Genomic DNA, 15,409 nt, shown 5'->3' with positions numbered 1-15,409 from the left:
GGGGGGGGGGGAGGTGTTTTCACACCCCTGAGCGCAGCAAGTTGCAGCGCTGTACAGCGCCAGTGTAGCCAAGGCCTTAGATCCTCTGCTTCTGAAGTATGTCAGAGTGAGATCTGCTGACTTCCATGGCGTAGGGCTCAGCCTCTTACCATTGGTGTCAGACTAAACAGACCACGTTTATCTTCTGATCAAGCAATTCCATCTGCTGTGTGTAATATGCTGCAGCACATTGACAGATCCAACTTATGGTGAGCTAGAATCCAGCATGGAGATACTCAAGTCCCACCAATCTTATACTCCATTTTTGCTGGTCAGTTTTCAAATAGGATATTAAAAAAAGGCAAATTACAATAATGAAGCTTATACTGTAATTAGTGTATCTAAGACCCACTCTAACCTTTCACCCCTAAGGCTGCCTTCAAAAACAAGGCTATTTGTATGATTTGGGAAAAGTCAGGCAACACACTAAAATGTGGCTCAGCACATCATTAATTTGAAATGGAGTTTTCAACCAACATTTAAGAAGTCTTCAGACATACTCAGTTACATTGGCCCAGATCCTCAAAGGTATTTAGCCTCCTAACTTCCACTCATTTCAATGGAAGTTAAGAGCCTAAATACCTTTGAGGACTGGGCCTTTGTGCTTAGTGAATGTATTCAAAACTCACAGTAGGGCAGTAACCAGTCCTACAGCAGCTGGTTAGGAAGAAGCTATGTATAGTATCATATTTTTGGCTTTATGATAAGGTTACCTAATCCAGTGACTTTTCTTTTGCCCACGTACTTGCCTTGCTCTTTTGTCCTGAACACAACAGTGGGGTGGATTTGCGAAGGCATCCATTTCCTATCCAATCTTAAACTGCAGAATTTGATGGGTTTGATTTAGCTGCCATCAAGTTCTCATAAGCCAATCAAGCCTCATGCTAATTATACATAAAATCTTTGTACATCATGTGGAAAAATGGAGTGCTAAGTCCTGCAAGTAATAAATATATTTATATTGCTTTGAACTTAGCAACTTAACAGTCCTCTCTTCTCTATATACATCATTAGAATTGGGAATAAGAAATCTAGCATCAAAGTCTGTCACCACAACAGAGAACTCTTAGTGTTGTGATGGGCAGAAATCTAAAAACTACACCTGAGTCCCATCGAACATGCTGTCTTTATCAAATCCAAAAGGGTCTGGAAAGCTCATTGGCATTCTGTACCATCCTCAAATGTGAATGGCTTTCTGCCTGGTTCCCCAGACAGTTACTTGCTTTTTTTTTTTTTTTAAATGCTAGAAAAAAATTGGAAGTAGCTTTAGATCAGTATGATCAGTCGTGTACCTTTTCCTTTTTGGAAGGGTCTCTTTCCTTTCATCTCTGCCTGTTTGGGAGAGTCGGCTAAAAGCTGCTCTTGAACCAGACAGTAAATGTTCACTTGCCATCCAAGGGATGTTATAACATTCACATTTTTAGAGACCAAGCACCTCTCTGCTATTGGCTCATTTTCTACTAGTGCAGGGAGTACAATAAACCAGCCCGCTAATGAAATCTGCTTGCTCAACATGGCTAAATGTAGCCCCATAAGTAAATGCTATGCGGGTAGCACCCCAAGTTTTCTAAAGCTATGATGTGCTAAACTCAGACTGTATAACGCAGCCACTCAAGTTTATAATATTAAAAGAAGTGAGGGAGGCAGGAAAAGTAAATCCTGTGCTCCTCAACTGGTCAGCCATGGAAGAGCCTCCTTTACCTCTGTATATACACAACGAGTGGTACCTAATAAGGAGCTCATTTTCCTGTAGTGAAGATTCCCTAGAGACTTGCAAAACAGCATTGCCCACCTCCCATGCAACACTTATGGCAAGTGGATACAGTATAATCCCTGAAGCCAGTTCAGGTCACAGCAACTCCTGCTGATGAAGATATGATTAGCCTAATGCCAAGATTCACCCAACAAACTACTCAAAGCTATCTAATTCTGCAGAAACAAAGGAACTTCCATAGCATGTGAGCCTATTTCAAGTCATGTCAGTGTAAGATCAACAGATATAAGCCAAAATACCTCTTCGTATTGTAGATGGAAAAGGATCTTTTAAAACAGTATCAAATGAAAAGACCATCCATAGGCAATCCCCAAATATCCCCTTTAAATCTAGCAAAAAAGACAGAGTGCATTTTCCCCAGGAAGTGAAGTGTACAAGAACATGTGCACAGCATAGAAACATTATACACAAACAATGGAAAACATCCCTTTTGAAAACTCAAATAAAAGTGGATCCCATTGGGACCAGACTGCAAATGCCTTCCAAAGTGAGGCAGAAAAATCAGCCTATAAAACATGTCCAAGGTGACCTGTAGCTACTTCATTGGCCTCTGAAGCAGCTGACAAATGGAGTATGAAATTTATACTTTAAAACAAAACCCCAGACTTTGTGATAAAAAGTTTGTTAAATATCTCTTTATGTTTAAGTTCTGTACTTTTCTGACATCTACCTAAATACACCCATTTTTATCAGAAGGGAAATGCAGCAGTCTTGGCTACAGAGCTGTCAATAGAGTTTGGAGTAAGCTTTTCCTTCAATTAATAGAGGGCCTTGGAAACCTTGTTCTGTACGATCATCCAGCCTGATGTTTCCTGTTGGTCAAGTCTGTCAAGGTGAAGTGCCAAAAGTCACTTCATTTTCCCAAGCGAAATATCAAAAACCAAAATTTCCATTATTAGATGCATATTGGGAGGAGATTGGGACAATTTCAATAAAAATACGTTTTAAACCTCACTAGCTATGGACTGAAAAACAAAAGAAAGGAATGTGCATCTCATTCTCAAACCTCCCCCCTCCCAAAGGATACTGTTAAATAGTTTGTCTTACATTTAGATTTTTATTTTAGGGTGAAGAAGGATTCTTTGGAATTTAGCACTTCTCTAAATATTTTTGCCTTGACTGAACTATTCTAAGGAACCTGCAGCAAAAGAAACCCTCTGCTTATCCAGAGCTGCTCTCAATGAAAGCTGCTTCACTGCATTCACTTCCCCTCAGTGTCTTGGATGGGCCAAGAATGGACACTAGGACAAAGTGAACCCTACACTTTTCAGTTTACAAAGGATTCCCTAACTGAACCCTACAGTTTGGGTCATACAACATCCTAGGAACTAAACCCAGTAGGCTTGCATGGAGCTCAGACTGCCTCTATGGCAAGCCTCTAGCTACCTTACATCTTGGAACCCACTAAACATTTCTTTCCTGCACTGCCTCCTCAAATAAACTCCCTTAGCAAGCACCAGCATCCCCTACTTTCTTCAAGTGTCCTAGTGCCTGTCTCAGGGCTTTCTGCAGGAGTTTGAGTGGAGAGAAAAGCAGGGAAGGCATGCTTTCTGATTTCCCACCCAAAATCTTGGCTCATGTTCCCCCAGACATTTACGAACACAGGCAGAGGTTGATGAATGCATAGTATCTGGAACTCAATGCTCCTTTTCAAGTGGGTCTGAGGTTTGATGCCATTTCACACAGCAGTATTAGACAGTAAGGTTGGCTCTGTTGCCCACTAAAAGCTTATGAAGAGAACAGCTGTACAGAGCTCCTTATGATGGCTATCTGATTCCATTCAGGCCTGACACACAGTTCACCACTAGTGCAGCTCCACTAGCAGAAGTTAGTGTAGGCAGGGCTTAGTTTTCAATCACTTTTGCCAAATGGCCTTGTCCGAGTCAAAAAAACCTGAGTCATGTCCACACTGCAGCTCCCACTCTTGCCTTCTCTGGTGGAGCTGAACGGATGGTGAATTTTCCTAGTTTACACATGGACCTGAGATTCATGTAGTGGGGGCAGGGAGAAGAGCAGCATTTAACATGCTCTGCTATGATCCCAGCTACTTTGTACAGGTAGAAAAGGGACAAAGAGATTCAAGCCATGTTTTTAAAAGATAGGTCCAGTAATTCTACCTGACAGGCAGTATGCAGAATAGGGAGCCCTTTCTCTTTCTCCCACCCTCAACAGGGAGAGAAAGAGTGCAAAGCAGTATATTTTCCAAACTCCTCCTAAGGAAAAAGATGATGCTCCTGAAGTGCCAAACAAATTTATGTTGTTTTCAGTCAAAGCTTTGGAACAGAGCTTACCTGGAGATCAGAACTCCATGGTGATAAGGTTTTGAGCTTTAGATCTCTCTAAGGAACAGCAGCTGTTGTACAGCTACCAATGAACTTCTCAAAAGAATTAACCCCCTCCCATCCTCAGTAACCACTTTTACTGTGCAAGCGGCAGAGGTAGTTTAAAAAAAAAAAAAAAGAATAAAAAAAAACCACTAATATAAAAGAAACAACTCTTGCTATATCGTACATTCAGAACCCTGTGGCCACATCGTTGTCCTGACAATGAGCTAATTTAAATTAAAAAAGCGCTGATGTGTAAAGAGCACATCCCAAAGCCAGTGCTGTCTTAAAGCAAATGTTCTCTTTCAGAGAAAGGAAATGGAGTTCTTCTTGATTGGTTAGGAATAGGAAAAACATTTTCCAGTAGCTGTCTTCTCACTTACATGGCATCTGTCTCTCCTTTACCTTTTCTAATTCTGCACCACCAGAACTCTTGAAACATCTGTCTCCTTATAGGAAAGTTTCTGTAACCATTTTTAAAAAATTAAAAAAGACGTGATCAGAGTGAGAGACTCGTGTTCCCAAGCTAGCAGCCAGCTGGTAGGGTAGCTGCTATGTTTGATTGACATTTTGCTCCAGATGTTGTCTTCCTTCCCTCAAAGTGCAAAACTGTGGCTGAACAGATGTTTGTAGGTCACCAGAACTGGAGCCTCAGTTTAACTCCATTTGGCTTTCCCCGCCAGAAAGGGAGGAGCATGTTGCTGCAGTTGTGCTTCCAAAGGTCCACTTCCATTTGGCCACCCCTCAGTTAGCAAACTGCTGATAAAAAGCAAGTTTGACCCTTTCAATGTGATGGCAAAGTTTAATGGCTGGCCCAAGTTTCAAGTCCATGCACTCCTGAACAGTGGGGAGGGTGAGCAGGAGAAGCGCCTGACCATCTATTTCCTGTCAGGAGACAAACAGAACATTGATAAGGCAGAATTAGTTGCTCATTTACTCCCATTCAAATTTTGGCTTCCTTAAATTTCAGTTCATGACTCTCTACCCCTAGGAATTTGCTCTTTCACTTGTGCTGCTTCATTTAGCTAGAAATCTCCCTCATTACTTACTTGCTTCCTTCCTTCCTCATCTTGAAGTGCAGGTCCATTCTAAATTGTCTAAATTAGGTATCTCATGGTTTCACCCTTACTGTCTCAATGGTTCCAAAGAAAATGTATTCAGTTTACAAGTAATGGTATTTCCCCCCCCCTAATTTCTAGCCCTACAAACTCAATCTGTGTTCAGAGAAGCAATCTGGGTTGTGTTCTCATGCATCCACACTGTAATATAGGTTGTACAGGCCAAATTACACCCTCAATAACACCTACAGCCTTCATATTATGCCTGTAGCGGGGTGGACACCCGCTCCTGCCCTGAGGGGCTGGAAAAGCCCTGCAGAGGGCTGGGGCTGGGCAAGGTAAAACCCTGGCTGATTGGGGGAAGTGGCTGCAGCTGGGCCACACCCTAATCAGAGCCCAGATGGCCTGTATAAAGAGGCTGGGAGCCAGGAGCTGAACAGTCTCTCTCTGCCTTCAGAGAGAGATAGGCCTGGCTGCAGGGAGGTAGACATAAGGTACTTGAGTGGAACAGGGCTGGGGAGCTCCAGCCTGGAAAGCCCCAGACTGCGGCCTAGGAGAAGGCTAAGGGGTACTGTGGGTTGCAGAGGGCAGCCAAGGTAGCAGGTCCAAACCCCACCTTGCTGATGATGAGTGGCCTATACTGCAGTCTGCCCCAGAGAGTGGGGACTGGCAGTGGCCTTATCCTGAGGTGAGGTGGGGTTAGGTTAGTAGGTGGGGGTTCCCCAGGGAGGGGAGACCCAGCGTGTGTGGGTATTGCCAGGGAGCAGCACCCAGGGCAAGGGGCACCTGGGTCCTGGGAGGGACACAGGGGGGCCAGTACAGATGACAAGGCGGATCACTGGCCTGCAGAGGGTGCTCCAGAGGCTGGTGAGCTAATTCCCTGGATGACCAGCAGGAGGCACTGCAGGAGTGAGTCCAGACCTTCTACAATGCCCTTAGCAAAATTTGTGTTCACCACTCAGGAGGGACCTGGCAATTTGTAGTACTGAGCACTTAACAGGCAAGACTGGCAAAATCTACCTTTGAAAAATAGATGTAATATGAAAAAATACATTACAAGGATTCTCACTTTTGTGCTGTGTTTTTGATACCCTCTTAAATATGCATTAAAGTTTCTTTCCCTAATGACTCCCTGTGATAAACAAGGCTGAATCCCCAACTCTGTCACTTTGAGTGCAGAAAGTGGGGGCCTGCAAGGATTCTAAAAATTAATACTTGCCACTCCAGGCTTGTATTAAACTCTGAAGGATACAGCTTTTCTCTGACCTTGGCTTGGTAAATGCTGCTGCCACCACCCAAATGCAAACCCAGGAGGAGCACTTGGGAATTCCTTCCTGTGGGGTACCCTCAAGCCCTTTCACCCCCTCCAGGGAAGAGCTGAGAAAGCCACAGCTAATCTCCTTTGTTTTCTATCAGCTAATCAAACATGGACAAACCTCTTAGAGCACCAAAAATCCAATTCTGTTCTTAATTTTTTTTTTAATTATTAAAACAAAAAGAAAATACATCTGGAACGTAGGCATTTGCTAGCTTTTAAAAGAGCAATTCCAAAAACTAAGCACTCAAACTAGCTTCTTGGGGGTTTAGCTTAAAGGTTACAAGCAAACAAAAGCATCAGGGGTTAGCACAGAGGAGAGCCACAAACCAAAATAAGAAATAAACCTGATAGTGTTGGTCTAAACATTCCCTATCCAAATTATTTCTTCTAGCTATGGAAAATACTTTTTCATACCTGGTTCAAAACTTACACAGCATTTCTGCTGCTCTGTGTTCCTGCAGCCCAGAGAACAACAAAGGGAATTCCCCCCCTCCCCCATTTAAAACAGTTCTAGACTTCTCATTGGCTCTTTTGGTCAGGTGCCCACTTTTTTTCCCCCTCCTTTACCTGGGGGACTTTAACCCTTTGCAGGTAAAGCAAGTAAAGAACAGCTACCAAGAGGGATTTTACAGCTAACTGGCTGGCTGGGTGCCCATCAAAGGGAGCTATCCCCCACTTTATTGATCACACTCCCTCTTTGTTAGTGTATTAGCAAAGCACTGTGTGATGCTTGGTAACAAATATTTAGCAGTCTCCAAACTTTAAGGTTTACAAAGCACTCTGCAAGTGTTATTTATAGTAAATGGTACAATATTTACAAATCATTTGATATTGGGAGTGCTATTTGGGTCAATATAACAAGCTCTATATCCTCTTTCAAACAGGCCACTGAATTCATTGTGACCTGTTCTAGTTGCTACATATCAGTTTTCTCCCAAGTCAGTTTTGGAAATCAAATTACCACATAGCAAAACATTCAGTAAGCAATGGAACATAATCGAATGCCTCTATTCTAGAATGAGCTGTAAGAAACAAAGTGTAAAGTTTTTTGCCATATCAAAAACATTATAAAAACTAGTAACATTTTTTATCCTTTAGTAATTAAAACTGGTTTCATGTGGTCAGTCAATCAGCAGATAATGCAGCAGCAGGTTCACGTATTTTAAAAAAAGTGTTGCATACCTGATCCAGGAAAATTCTGGCTAATGGGGCACAGTCCGTGGATTTGAGGAACCGCACGACGTCAGCCACGCTCCATTCCAGAGGGTTACTGTCCAGTTGCAGCTTTTCGGCAACTTCAATCTTTATTTCCTAACCCACCCGCCACCCCCCAAAACCCCAAAATGTTATATTTGCCATGTCCAAAAATATTGCCATGTTCACATAGCATGTTCCTAAAATAACTCTGAACTTGAGAGGCAGCATAGTCTAGCAGAATGCTAAGAATCCGAAGTCAGGAAGTGCTGAGTTCTAAAATCCCAGCTCTGCCAACAGCTTGCTGTGCAGCTTTTGGAAAAATTCTCAAAAGTTGTTTTTATATTTTTTTAAAATTGGGGTAGTATCCTCTCCTCCCTCCCAGACAAGTTGTGAAGATTAGTAATATTTGTATGCTGCTTTGAGCATGGGAAATGCTAGTCCCCTCAAGTTCATGGTCCCTGCCTGACATCAGGCATGGTGGTGCACAATCTCAGGCTTTTACTGGATTTCTCTCTGCTCCTGGGATTCCCAGAGAGCAGCAGGGCATGAAAACACTTATTTTTGCACGGCCAGGAGAATTCATCTTTCCCATTCAGATGCAGAACTCCCCCTGGTTATCACTGTATCGCACTAGAAGTCTAGACTAGCATCACATACAATACACAAGCAAAACCTTAGCTGTGTAACCTTGGCAATATTAGGGCAAAGTAATTTTCCAACTGAATAGATTTATGAGATGATCTGAGAATATGAGGTTATCATTAAGGTTGTGTGGAAGTGAAAGTTGTGGTATGTATTGCTTTTCAGCCTGTATTGGAGATGGAAGTGAAAACTTTATGGAGTGCTTCTGATAGCATTTTAAGCAATCTGACAATGGCACATTGGTCCTTCTTATTTTCATGCTACTTAAGCTTTGGGTGGGTTCTGATACAATCAAACTACATTTCATTAGTTATGTTAATTTTAAGTTTTAATAATTGCAGACTTGAGTTCTGAAGGAACAGTTTGGTACAGCAGCAGCTTGTCACTTCATCACAAATAGGCGTTTTTATTTTTAAGAAATACCAAAATTTGCTGATAATTTTGGTAATAATTTTCCAAGATAGGATCCTCTTACAACAACATTTTGGCCTGGGTTGAGTGAATAGATTAGCCAGTAAGCTGCTATCACAGCTGCTATATTAACCCCCTTTAGAGCCAACATTTGCTCTATCGACCCTTCTTGCAATTCAAGGAACGTCACCTTTGCATTTAGCACTGGGAAGACAGGACACAGAGTGCATCAGGTGTACATTGGAAATTAAAAGCAACTTTCAATCAGGGCGATGAGTGAAATTCACAGCAAACTGCCAAATGGAGGAAAATTCTGAATTAATGGTATCTCCCTCCCCACGCCTGAGGAAGTGACCAAACCACTGAGAAAGTAAGAAATTTTGTATTTTAAGAGGTACCTTTGGTGAAGGGGGTTTATTTTCATCATCAGAGAAGGAAAAGGTCCGGAGCTTTCTCTTCCGCTTGTCTTGATCCTGAGCCAGGCAGTGGGACAGTTCACTTTGCGTGGGAGAGGAGGACCGTGATTTCTTCTCCGACACTTCCGACTCTTCAAGCAGTTCATCTTGCTGTTCTGAGGTGCTGTCCTCACTCAATGATTCTTCATCTAGATCATCCTGGTCATCCTCTTCCTCTCCCCCACTGCCCTGAAGGAGAAGAGAAATAATAAATTTAGAATGGGAAATTTAATACATAAAAGTCCTATGATAGTCTCTGATCTTTACACTCCCAATTGCATGCAGTGCTATTGTAATGATTTTGGTCCCAGGATATTAGAAAGACAAGGTTGATGAGGTAATATATTTTATTGGACCAACTTCTGCCAGTGAGAGAGACAAGATTTTGAAAGATACTACCTCAACTACTTCGTATCTCTGATCTACAGTAACTTTTTGGCTGCACAGAGTCTAAAGGAACTGGTAACTGCCTTGGTGTTGGAATAGGACTCTGCACAGCCAATCTATGAAGATGCACTGTATTGTGCAAGTTGCCTGTAGCTGCATACCTGGGGAGATCCAACTGGAGAGTTGTCCACTGAGGTGGAAGAACGTTTTTTCTTATGGACAAAGAAGTGTTTTCGTCTCTTCCTCCTCTTGCTTGGTTTCTTCATGACTGCTTCCAGATTACTGTGGCCACCTGGTGGTCGGCCAATCCTTTTGTTTTTCCTCTTCCCATAATAGTGTGCTACATGGACAAAAGCAAAGGGTGTGTGCTTCACATGCACTGTGTTGCAATGGAACTTCAGCATCATTAGTTTTCACTTATCAGCCCTCAGGAATGCAGAATCATTCACAGAAAGCTTTCCAACAGAAATCCCAACTGTGGAGAACATCAACATGAATGGGTCTATTCTTTCTTTCAATACAATACATCAAGTATGCGTTTATTAATAAAGTTAATCACCCAAAAAAGGGAGATTATTTCTTTAGTTCTGAGAAAGGCCTCAAATGAACAGTTTTTGGTGCAAACAATGTCATCAGCTATAGAGTGGCAGATGGTGGTGATGGGGTTCTGCAGGATTTGGCATGGTCTGTACAGATTTATTGAGATGATGCACAATCTATTCTCACTGTGGCCAGGAGTTCAAATTAGTAAAAGACATTATGGAGTAGCTTGTTCTAAAGCAGAGTGGCAGGAGTGAAATAACTTTTAATGAAAGTATCCTGGAATCAGTTTTTGTCCTAGAAATCAGCAGCAGGAATTAATACAACATTATGCAGAATAGTTAATAGTTGGTTTTATGATGTTGCAGTTCACTGTTAGATACTCATATCTTGGATCAAAACAATGATTATCTAGGTCTATATCATTAGCACTTGGGCTGCTCATCAGGGTGAATGAAGTGATATACAATTTGTAACACACTTTGAAATCCTTTTGGATCAAAGGCATTGTCTAAATGAAGATCATTACATTGGCAAAAAACCCTGGTATCTACTCACTGTATTTGGTCTTTGTCAGGACAGAGCAGTTCTCTGAACACTTATCTAGCACCATCTGTGGGCCAAAGAGATTTGGACAGCATTCCAGTTTGATGCAGGTTGTTCTACAGAAATCTGCCACCCGATCTGCTGTTCTCACAACCTCCACAGTGGCACGGTAACTCTTCCCTTTGTACCTGCCATTGGGAGAATATCATCATAATCTAGCTGTCCTAATACTGTTATTCACTATGATAAATGTGCTATATTACATCATCAATATCAGACATTACATATTCAAAATAAGTTTGAAGAGAGCTCGTGAAGGCCAAAGCCCAAGTCCTCCCTTTAGCAACATAAAATGACAGATGCACATGTGAATAAATATTAACAAGCTAGTACAGCAAGGGCAGTTGCTGTGCCAAGGTTCTGCACACTGCCCTGCTAGTATGTTTCCAATATAATTTGGAAGAAATATTCCCATAGTTTATATGGGCATGGAGACTAAACCATCTAATCTAAGATGGTAATGCAAAAATTGCCAATTAATGTCCATTAGCATGTAGACACCTGCTTACTAGGATCTGGACTGACTCCACCAACTCATTGCAGAGGCCACTGAACCGCCATTAAATGGATAACTTACAGCCCCTTGTGAACTCAGCTACATTTGGCAGGTTATCTGGATGTGGAAAGCTATACATCACCTTACCAACCCCCTATGCCACCAACCACTCTTCCTCAACCTACTCAGCAACTTATCAAGGAATGGAAAGGCTAGTAACACCATGGCTCTATGTGCCAGAATGACAGCTTCTCTTTTGACTAAAGACAACAGATTAATGTTTTCTCTGGTGCCAGTGGACGATGAAGCAATAAGAAAGGGCATCTTCTATTTGTCCACTAGCCTTATATGACGCAGACAGATTTTATGGAGGAACTACATGTTGTGGGGGTGTTGTGTATAGCTGAGTCAAGCATCATTCCCGAGCTTTGCTTTTTCAGTACATCCAGTGGTATATGCTAGTGAGTCTATTGGAGATACCTCAGACCACAGTTGTTCTACTTAGAATTGCATACTGGCCCTAAAATCTGAAACATGGAGAAAAAACAGACAGTGATTTCCATAGGTAGCCTACCTACCCATCTCTGACCTCACTGTTATATCAGATGAATATATTTAATAATTGCAATAAGCCACTCAAAACTGACCTTTCCTTTCTCACACTATTTATTTTATTTACATAAGCTTTTCTATGGACTCATCACTATATCTGAGTACACAACTCCCATGAGGTAGGTAATTATGTCCATTTTACAGATGAGGAATGGAGGCAATGAGAGTGTTAGTGACTTGCTTAAGGTCATGCAGTAAATCTGTGGTGGAGCTGGAAACAGAATCCTGATCTCCTGGTTGGGTAAAAGTCCAGTGCTTCAACTACAGGACCATCTTTCTTCCCTTTTGGGTAGTTAACCAAGTGGCTCAAAATTGCTGGGTTTAATAATTATATCAGGTTAACATTATCACAATATTCTTTCAGTGTGGTTCCTAGCCACATATTGGTTTCTCAATAATAGAGAAATCATGGACCAGTAAGGCCCAGAAGGAGCACTGGGCAGCATATTTGCATCAAAAATGTAAAATGGATTCCCCAACCAAGGTCTTCCCAGTGTCTGACTCCAGCTCTGTAAATAGGCTAATATTTAAAGGGAAACCTTTTTCCACTATGGAATTTGGCTGAAGGTGCTGACAGCCTGAAAAACTTCCCTGACACTTTCAAAGCAGAAACACAAAACTATCTTCAAATTACAAATCTTTTACCCGTTTGCAGCTGATCTGCTAGTGCACACGCCATGTTGTACTCGTTACTCCAGTAATACTACACTGAAATCAAAGTAGTATCAGAGCACACCTGATACAATAAGCAACACCATACCAGCTGCACTCTGCTGGATGTTCCTGAAACATTTTGCATGAGTTGGAGGGTTAAGTTTTGCAGTGTCCTTATTTGTCTTGAACAAACCACATGTCATTTTCCTAAAAGGCAAATAGTTAAACCAAAAATGTAGATTGTAGAAGATATTACTACTGGGATCAGTTGGACTGGGATGTGGGGCAGGAATTTACTTTGCTTTCAGGGTCTCTCCATGCCCATGCCAGGCAGCATCCTCATCCAGCTGGAGTTCTCGAAGGACACGGCTAGGTTTGTAGGCTGCATTGATCAATAAAGTGAGAACCTGCAAATGGAAATGAAGAGAGGAGGGAAAAACCCATTAGGTTATTCATACAGTAAATATGTTTTAAAGAGCAAGGGTGGATTGGCAGATTAATTCCATTTATCTGAATTAACCGGCATCAAACCACTACTATCTGAGATTGAAACTCATTCATAGTGGGATTTGGAAAAAAAAAAAAAAAAGCAACTGCTTACATGATAAATCATAACAGACCGTAAGTAGGGTCTTGCCAAGTCTTCAGAATTTGACTGCCAAGAGATTACTGATTTCAGCAGCTCCCAGAAATTTTTGGAGATTCACTGTCCTTATCTCATATCAGCCAACTTAATTCAAGGGTAGACATTATAAAGCTCAGGCAGTCCTGGGTAATGCCAGTGACATTTTGCTGCCTATACATGCTACTTCATTCCTGAACTTTTACTATTAATCATGTTTAGTATGGTAGTTCCTAAAAGACAACCAAGAATGTCATTGTGCAGGGCATTGTACGAAGAATAGTAGATGGCCCTCCCCAAAAAAGCTTGTAATCTAAATAGATAAGACACACTGGGGGGTAAAAAGGGTATAATTCTGGGTATCACCCAAGGGTATGGTCCTGTGTAGTCAATGACTTCTTGGCTGCGGAATCAGCCATGTGCTACAGAACGGGGCACCTTATCTGCTCACATTTGCAATTTTATCAATGCAGTGTTGCCTTCCTGATTCTGCAGACAACCTGAATAAAGAGCTCTAAGAAGTGTTAGCAACCTCACGTCAGTGGGGTGTTAATCACCTTGACATTCAACCCATCTTTAGGTTTCATAGTTAACTATTTTCACGCTAATCTTTTTAGCAGAAAGATCTAGATAGGATGCTTATTCCTACAGTCCCAAAACACCTCCAAACACATCCCCAGGTGTCAAAGGCCTCAATTTGCCAAACATCCAGCTTCACCCCATCAGGTTCCACAAGGCGATTATATGCATCAGCTCAAAACTCAGACACATCAAAAACTAAAAAGGAGGGGCAGCATAAAATATATTGAGCATATCAATATAAACACAAGGGCTACTATATTGATTGTAGTATTTATTTTTGTAATTAAACTCCTGGGTGGATTTTCAAAGATGCTGAACACCTGTAGCTGCTACTGACTTTGGTAGGATTTGTGGGTATTCATAAGCCCTTCTGAAAGTCAGGCCTTTTTTAATTTAAACGAAGCTGCCACAGAATTTCCAGTCTGCCACACTGGGAGTACTGCAGAATCCAGAAGCCTTGCTGTACAGATAGGCTCAGCTTGCTGTGGAGTACCCTGAGCCTTGCTCAAAAGGACTGTAGAAGTCCACAGTGAAGCAAATTAAACTATTCAATTCACCCTCTACAGAATGAAACATCTGTATCAACATAGCATAGAATCTGATGTGGGAAGAGGTAGCAACATTTGCAGTTTAACAAGCAAAGAGACAAAAACAAGGGTCATTACTCCTAGAAAGGTTGCAAAAGCACCTCCACAAAGGATCTTGTGCAGTTGTACCATATTCTGTCCATGAGAGAAAACCATTTCTCTAGTCAATGAGCACAAAAGCTACAACTTAAAAAAAAAAAAAAAAAAAAAAAAATAATGACATTTAACATGCAACAAAGGTCCCTCCCAGAGGCAGCTTCTATAATCTGGTGCTTTCTCACAGGAATACAGATTTGTCATGACAGATAAAACCAACAGTTTATCAAAGCCAGCGTCCTGCCTTGGGCAGTTGCTGATGCCATATGCTTCAGAGGAAGATGACTTCTGTGCCCCCATAATGCTGCCTGGCCAACCGTACAACATAAGTTACAATGAACTATTTCCCAAGCCTCATGGCAGTCACCTTACACCCAAAGCATACAATTTGATTATCTTTAACCTTCTTAGCTGCAAATTTATTGAGGGTATTAGTTTATCTAACTCTGAAAACTCAGCTACAGTATTCACTTATGGCTTACTCTTTTTTCCCCCTCCAGTTCATGCAAAGTGTTTACACACACAAAGTTGCTCTGCATCAGAAAAACGTACATTTCTGCAGTGGTGCAGTTCTACAAATGCTAACAATAGTAGAAGCTGTAGATGGGGTTCAGATCTTTTGACCACCATGTTGTCTGTCACCAAAGGACAGGCAAATGCTTACAGATTTTCCTAGCGTATGCAAGACTACTGTGATTTTTATACATGGCAAGGTTTGAATTTTCTATTAAAATCAAACTCAGAAGTGGCTGTCACAAGTGGCTTGGTTGCCAAAAAGTCTTCCCTATGACCTTTGCTTCCTGATGGTTGTTTGATGCAATAAAGCAGAGGACTGAAAGTTAACTCCACACTTAACCCACATTCTGTTCATTTTGGGAGAGTTGTACTGAAATGAGGAAAATATTCTAGAGAAGCTTCCCAAGAAAACATTCACCATTTCATTTCAGGAGATATCGCACCCCAGACATATTGTTGCGGAAAATTCAGCAAAATGACTGTTGTCACAAGG

General features: G+C 41.6%; 1 protein-coding gene across 2 annotated transcripts in view; it reads right to left on the bottom strand.

Annotated features, from left to right (window-relative positions):
- Positions 1-8: 8 nt before the first annotated feature.
- Positions 9-15,409, bottom strand: part of SFMBT1 (Scm like with four mbt domains 1) — a 157,351-nt gene continuing 141,950 nt past the window's right edge. For both annotated transcript variants that reach the window (XM_034776928.1, XM_034776929.1), the window contains 6 exons: positions 12,811-12,920; positions 10,704-10,879; positions 9,767-9,945; positions 9,162-9,407; positions 7,696-7,824; positions 9-5,022 (listed from right to left, as the gene is read on the bottom strand). In XM_034776928.1, the coding sequence (XP_034632819.1) occupies positions 4,882-5,022; positions 7,696-7,824; positions 9,162-9,407; positions 9,767-9,945; positions 10,704-10,879; positions 12,811-12,920 (981 nt within the window). In that variant the 3' untranslated portion in view covers positions 9-4,881. The remainder of the gene's footprint in view (positions 5,023-7,695; positions 7,825-9,161; positions 9,408-9,766; positions 9,946-10,703; positions 10,880-12,810; positions 12,921-15,409) is intronic.

Source organism: Trachemys scripta, chromosome 7 (assembly GCF_013100865.1).
Source record: "Trachemys scripta elegans isolate TJP31775 chromosome 7, CAS_Tse_1.0, whole genome shotgun sequence".
NCBI lineage: Eukaryota > Metazoa > Chordata > Testudines > Emydidae > Trachemys > Trachemys scripta.
This window is presented reverse-complemented; position numbering and strand designations above follow the sequence as displayed.